The sequence below is a fragment of the Gekko japonicus genome, unplaced genomic scaffold (genome assembly GCF_001447785.1).
Source record: "Gekko japonicus isolate JY-2015 unplaced genomic scaffold, Gekko_japonicus_V1.1 scaffold78, whole genome shotgun sequence".
Classification (NCBI taxonomy): domain Eukaryota; kingdom Metazoa; phylum Chordata; class Lepidosauria; order Squamata; family Gekkonidae; genus Gekko; species Gekko japonicus.
Window position 1 is genome coordinate 2,045,313 of NW_015165236.1, and position 6,571 is coordinate 2,051,883.

General features: G+C 68.7%; 1 protein-coding gene across 2 annotated transcripts in view; it reads left to right on the top strand.

Moving 5' to 3' along the window:
* AXIN1 (axin 1) overlaps nucleotides 1-6,571 on the top strand; it is a 19,192-nt gene that overhangs the window by 11,555 nt on the left and 1,066 nt on the right. The window contains exons 4-9 of one of the 2 annotated variants that reach the window (XM_015409913.1): nucleotides 188-325; nucleotides 1,072-1,631; nucleotides 2,553-2,729; nucleotides 3,303-3,548; nucleotides 4,891-4,998; nucleotides 6,245-6,421. In XM_015409913.1, coding sequence (XP_015265399.1) covers nucleotides 188-325; nucleotides 1,072-1,631; nucleotides 2,553-2,729; nucleotides 3,303-3,548; nucleotides 4,891-4,998; nucleotides 6,245-6,421 — 1,406 coding nt within the window. The remainder of the gene's footprint in view (nucleotides 1-187; nucleotides 326-1,071; nucleotides 1,632-2,552; nucleotides 2,730-3,302; nucleotides 3,549-4,890; nucleotides 4,999-6,244; nucleotides 6,422-6,571) is intronic. The other variant, XM_015409914.1, reaches the window with a different exon arrangement.

The following is a 6,571-nucleotide window of genomic DNA, read 5'->3' on the forward strand; positions in this document are numbered from 1 at the left end:
CTGGAAGGGGGGGGCGGGAGTGGCCCTTGGCCTCTCCCCCCCCAGGGACTTTGAGGGCAGGGATCCGGCTCCCTCACGGGTTCTGCAGGACTCACGGAGGAAGTTGTAATCCTGGGGAAAATGGGGGGGGGGGAGGAACGGCTCTGCTAACCTGTGTGTGTGTGTGTGTGTGTGTCTTGCCCCTCAGCGTACCTACCGAATGCCAAAGGATATCCACGTAGAACCGCAGAAGTTTGCAGCAGAGCTGATAAACCGGCTGGAGGAAGTCCTGAGGGACCGGGAAGCAGAGGCCAAGCTGGAGGAGCGCCTGAAGCGCGTCAGAGCGGTGAGTGGGGGCGGCCCCCCCCCTTCGGTCTGCTCCTTTCAGGGCAGTGGTAGCCTGGCGAGCTCCCTGCAGTGCAGTGCGGTGCGTCCCTTGGGGCCGCTGCCTGGGCGGGCTGTCCTCCCCTGGAATGAAAGTGTTCCGCTTCCTGGGCGTTCCCGTGCTCCGCGAGGGCTGAGGGCTGTGGAGGGGACCCGCGGCACAGGCAGGACGCCTCTTCTTGCTCCCCCTGGGCTGGGCTGTGCTTCCGTGCCCCATCCGGGGACTCTTCCAGGGAGAGGTGGGCGGGTGCAGGAGCTCCGCTGAGCCAGCCGGGGGCCTGGAGGGATGAGACCGGACCGTGTTGCAGAGGGGAGGGGAGCCGCGAGGGGCTCTCTCTCTCTCTGTTGAGGGAAACTCTCTCCCGAGCCGGTCCTTTCCACGCAGCCTCCCCGGTGCTCCCCGTGCCGTGGGGTGGGGCCAGACCGGCTTCTGTCGCTGGGTCTCGAGGGGGGGAGTGGCCGGGCGCCACCGGGATCTGCCCCGGGGCCCTGGGGGCTCCCCCTTCAGCCTCTCTCTCTCTCTCTCTCTGTCCCCCTTGCCCGGGGGGAGGGGGGGCCTCCCTTCCTGGAGGCTCCCCTGTCGCCACCTGGCCCTCCCCTCCCCTCCCCTCCCATCAGCCCCACCCCCACCCCAAGCGGAAGTCCTTAATCGCCTCCATGAGCGGGAGACGGGTACTGCCTGGCCGTGCTGCCCGGGGAGCCTGTGAGCCCTGGGGGGAAGGCGAGGATGCCGGCCTCCCCTCGGCCCCCTCCTTCCCAAGCCAAAGGCTGCCCCCCGCCCAGCTCTTGCCCCACTTTGCCCCCCGCTACGCGGAGATGCCGCTGAGGGACGCCCACGAGGAGAACCCGGAGAGCATCCTGGACGAGCACGTGCAGCGGGTCCTGAAGACGCCCGGCTGCCAGTCGCCGGGCCCCGGCCGGCACTCCCCCAAGCCCCGCTCCCCCGACGGCGGGCTGGCCGGGAGGCTGCTGCACGGCGTGGCTGGGACGATCCCGCTGGGGCACGGCAAGCACGCAGCCAAGGCCGGCCTGAAGCTGGACGCCGCCAGCCTCCACCACCCCAGGCACGGCCCCCACCACCACCACGGCCCCCACCACCACGGCCCCCTCAAGCCCAAGGAGCCGCTGGAGGCTGAAGCCGGGGCCCCGCGGGGGGGCCAGGGCGGCTTCGCCTGGAGCCTGGAGGCCCACAGCTATGCCGCAAAAGGGCGGGCCTGCGGGGAAGGCGTCGGCCTGGCCCCGGCACCCGTGGACGCCTTGGGCCACAGGTGAGCGTGAGACCGGGGGGGGGGTGTCGGTCGGGGCTGCCGTTGGGCCTCTCTGCCCCCTGGCCCTTGGGCCCCGGGAGCTGGCTTGGTCAGGGGCCCATAGCTTGGCAGGCCAGGGAATTCCCGCCACTGACGCGCACTGAGAAGCCCGCCTGGTTAGCTGCAGTGGGAAGGGGGGGGGGAAGCACCATCCGGGCCTGGTAGCTTAGAGGCTCTACCGTTTCTGGTGGATTGGGTGGCATCTTCCCTCCTGGGCAGGCCCAGCAGAGGGGGAAGGCCTGGTGCTCCTGGGCACGCCCTCTGCCTGCTGCTTGGGGCCCCGTTGCCTTCTGTATGAGCCAGGGCAGGAGGGGACAGAGGTGCCTCTGACTCACTGGACGGAGCAGGGCGCACCCCCCCCCCGGCAGCTGCTCTGTGTCCTGGGGTGGGCACTGGTATGCCTAAAAAACAAAAAAAACCCCACCAGTCGTGAGGCCTGCAAAGGGCGTTCTTCCCGGGATTGGGGGCGTCCGGGGACTCTGCCTCCCTGCCTCCAGGATCCGTCCGTGGGAAGTCAGGGGTCACGAAAGGGTGGGAGACACCCCTCGCAGGGACGGAGGTCCCTCACGGGAGTGAAGAGGGCGATGGAGAAAGAATGCCGCCTTCCTGCCCTGCCCGTGGAGATGCCCGAGAGCGTCCAGTCGGCCACTGTGGGGACCCGGGGGGTGGTGGTGGTTCCGGATCCGTGGGCCTCTCCTCGGCTGGCCCACCGGGGTCTTCGCGGGAGGAGGTGTGGGTGGGCCCCGGTGGTGCCCCGCTGTCAGCCAAGGAGGGGCAAAGCCTTGTCCAGTGGTGCCTGGGGGGGGGGAGCCCGGGAGGCATGTCTCCTCTCCCCGGCGGGGGCTGATCCCTTTGCCTCCTGCCGCCGCCTCCTTCTTCCAGTGGGAAAGCCGGCCTGCTCTCGAAAAGAAACCCCAAGAAGCTGGAGGTGGGGAAGAGCGAGGGGGCCAGCCACGACGTGCCAGCCTCTCCGGAGGACGTGGAGAAAAACCAGAAGATCATGCAGTGGATCATAGAAGGCGAGAAGGAGATTAGCCGCCACAAGAAGACGACTCACGGGTAAGGGGCGGGGCGGGGTGGGGGGCCTTACTCACAAAGCTGTGGACGGGCCGGGCACAGCCGGGGCGGCCACCCCGGGAGGGCTGTTTAGAAACGATCGTTCCAGACGGAAGGCACCTGCAGAAGGGGCCGTTGCTCGGGGGCAGAAGGTCCCGGGCTCAGTCCCCGGCAGCCTCTCCCGCTGAAAGGAGACGGGGAAGAGGCCCTTTCTCTGCCTGAGGCCCTGGGGAGCCCCTGCCTGTCTGAGTAGAACCCTCTTGGCCTGGGGGCTGGACGGGAGCCGCGTAGGGGAAGGGAGCCCACGGGCCTGGTGCCGCTGCTGAAGAAGTGGCGTGTCTCTCGTTGCCACGGATGGTGGAGGAGGCGGCGGCGGCGGCGGCGGCCTCGAGAGCCTTACCAGGCCGGCTGGGCAACTGGGCAGGAGGCTCCCCGGTTTTGTCTTCTGCGCCAGCTCTCACGTGGGGTGGTCCTGGGCCAGTGGGGGGTGTGCATGCGTGTGTGCGCGCACGCGTGTGTGGCGGTGAGGGTCTCCTGGTGCCCGGCCTCTGAGTCGCTCTTGCGGTTCTCCTCCAGGTCTTCAGGCACCAAGAAGCCCCTGGTGCACGAGGCGCCCCGCCCCGTCTCCGTCGAGCGGCCCTTGGCCGTCCACCCCTGGGTCAGCACCCAGCTCCGGAACGTCGTGCAGCCCTCGCACCCCTTCGTCCAGGACCCCACCATGCCCCCCAACCCGGCTCCCAACCCTCTGACCCAGCTGGAGGAAGCCCGCCGGCGGCTCGAAGAGGAGGAGAAGCGGGCCGGGAAGGCAGCCGCCAAGCAGCGGTAAGGGGCCACCGGGCGTGGGGGGGGCGGGGAGTGGAGGAGCGGCCCCTCCTGGCGCACCGGCGGGGCCTCTGGGTGGGTGGGGGGATCATCAGCTGCCCTTCAGACCGGGGGGGGCTCAGGGCAGAGCTTGCCCCCGACTGGCACTGCCCCCCCATTGGGTCGGTAGCGGAGGGTCCTGGTGGGTGAGGGCCTCCTTGGAGGGCAGAGCGACGGAGGGTCAGGTGCTCACGCCTGGTGGGGGGAGGCGACTTGCACCCAGGGTCGTCGGATCCCTCGGGAGGGAGGAGGCAGCAGCGGGGGGAGCCGGTGGGGAGACTTTCGGCACGTTGATTCCCCACCCCCGTCCTCGGGGAGAAATCTTTCCCGACCAGATAGAGCAGACTGCCGCTTTGCAGCCACGGGTTTGCACTTCCCTGAGGGGGCGTGTGGCGTGCAGCCCAGAGCAGCAGAACAGCTGGCGGGTGTGTGTGTCTGAGTCTCCAAGAATCGCTGTGCTGGGGGGGGAGGGCTCTCCTGCTTGGCATGTGTGCAATCCCGGGGGGGGGATGATGCCAGAGCACTGCCTGGTGGGGGAGACCACGCTTGGCCCCAGCAGTGTCTGCGGTTTGACTTGGTAGAAGGCCGCTTGGGGGGGTGCGTGCATGCGTTCCACAGGCTCCCTCGGAGCTGCTGGTGACAAGGGTGTAGACTTTCCAATTTCCCAGGGGGGGGCTGGGGCTGGGCCAGAGGCATTGCTTTGCTAGGAGCAAGGGTGGGTCCCGGTGGAGGCTGAGCACTTTCCTGAAAATTTCGGCGGGGACTAACGCCCCGCCGCCCCCACGAAGATTACGCCTATGGCTGGGGAGATGGCTGCAGAAGGCGCACTGCGCGTTCCCTTTGCATGGCGCGTCAGGGGCGGGGGGGGCGGGGGGGCGCCCCGGCACTCTCGGGGGGGGGGGGGGGCTCAGCTGGCGTCGGGCAAAGGGGTGCTTCAGGAGCTGGGCTCTGCGGCCCGTGCGAGTCCTCTGGCTTCTCCCGTCCACCCGGCCCGGCCGGGCTGAGAGCAGGGCGGTTGTCTCAGCCCTGTGGCATCTGATGCTGTGGCTTCCCCCGACCGTGTGACATGACGCGCCTCTTTCTGACTCATGGTGTGTGAGCGGAGGCAGCCCTCTGGCCCTCTCGCCTGGCTGACATGCAGCCAGAACCCGCCGTGGGCGCCGACTCAGCAGGAGGAGGGGAGGCCCCCCGGGGGAGGGGGGGGGGCCCCACGGGGCTTGGGATCTCCTGCCTTACCAGCGTGGGGCCAGTTGTGGGCCTGGTGAGGAGCCCAGAGAGTCTAATGTCTCAGGTTGTTCTTCAGGTATGTGCAGGAGGTTATCCAGCGTGGGCGCTCCTCTGTCAGGCCGGCTTGTGTGCCAGTGCGGAATGTGGTACCCGCCGTCTCCGACCTGGATCTCTCCGAGTCCGAGTACGTGCCACCGCTCTCTGTGTCTCCTCCCCCCCCCCCCCGGCACCCTGACAGACTCCCCCCCCCCTCTGGTTTGTTGGAGGGGCCTGCTGGGGGGGGGTCTCCTCCTCCCTGGGGCTGGCTTGGCCTTTGGGCAGCAGCGTCAGAGGCTGCAGCGGCTGCATGCTTGGCAGGAAGGGGCTGGCGAACGTCCCCCCTCACCTGGGCTTTCTCTTCCGGAGGTTTCCACTTGCTCCAGGTGCTGTTTGCTCCCCAGGGTGGCCTGGGGCCTGGTTCGGCCGGGGCAGGCCTCGCGAGCAGAGCTTTGGGCCGCCCCCAGCGCCCGTCTCCTGCCAGACCGTGTGCATCTCTGGTTCTGGAGGTTCACTGGAACTCCTGTCGTGTTGTGCATGCGGGGAAGTGGAATGGCTGAGAGGCGGAATGTGTAGTGGGGCTGTGGGGGGGGGTGGACTTCCAGGGGAGCCCGCCTGGAGCCAGTGTGTCTCAGCACTGCGTGTGTCTCAGCGCTGCGAGAGAGCGAGAGAGCAGGCGGGCCTGGGGCGGGAGTGAGCAGGCGGGCCACACTGCAGATCAGTCGAGAGCGCCAGAGCAGTGTGGCTTCCGTGGTGTGTGTGGGGGGGGGTCAGCTGGGGAGGCCTCGTGCTTGTCCAGTTCTTTCCAGTGCGCCTCCTGCCCTCCGGCGTGCCCCCGTGTCTCCCAGGGGCCGGGCCGAGCTCCCTGGTCCCCTTTGCGTGGCTCCCTGAGGACGACGGGGGTCTTCCTCCGGAGGACAGATGGGTCGACCTCTTCCTTCCTGGGCCAGGGCAGGATGCCTCCGCTCTCCAGTTCCTCCGGGACCAGAGCCCCGCGGGGTGGTTGCCTGAGATGCAGAAGGGCTTGTGTGGGTGTGTGCGTGGGGGGGGGGGGGGGGTGTCCTGGAGACAGAGGCTAAAACAGCATTGGGGGGGGAGTCGCCCCTCTCAGGCCCACGAGGCCTCTTGACCAGATTCCCACCGGCCCTGATCCGTCGCCTTCTGCACATGTCTCTGAAAGGGGCTCCACGGTGCTAAGTGTCCAGGGTGGCCACAGCAGTGCCTTCTGAGGAGGAGGTGGCGGCACCACCGTCGGCAGACTAGAGGGGAGGTCTGCAGCGGGGGCATTGACGAGAGCCCCCCCCCCGTCCCTCTCCCCCTTGAGGTCTTCCGGAGTAGCCGGGAGGGCCCCCGCCTGCGGCCCCCTGAGACCCTGTGTGGTGCTTGCTCCCTAGGCTGAAGCCGCAGAAGAGGCCCGGCGGCGGCAGTGGCGGCTCCTCGCAGCCCTCGGAGAACATCGTGGTGGCGTACTACTTCTGCGGGGAGCCCATCCCCTACCGCACCCTGGTCAAGGGCCGGGTGGTCACCCTGGGGCAGTTCAAGGAGTTGCTCACCAAGAAAGGGAATTACCGGTAAGGCCAGCGGCTGGGAGGGGCTGGAGCCGGGCGGCGCCCAGGGGGCAGGGGTGGGAGGAGGAGCGGGGGCTTGCCTGTGTCCCCCACCGCCACAAGTTCAGCCAAATTTTGAGGCTGGGATGTATGTGGGGGGGCGGTCCCTGCAAA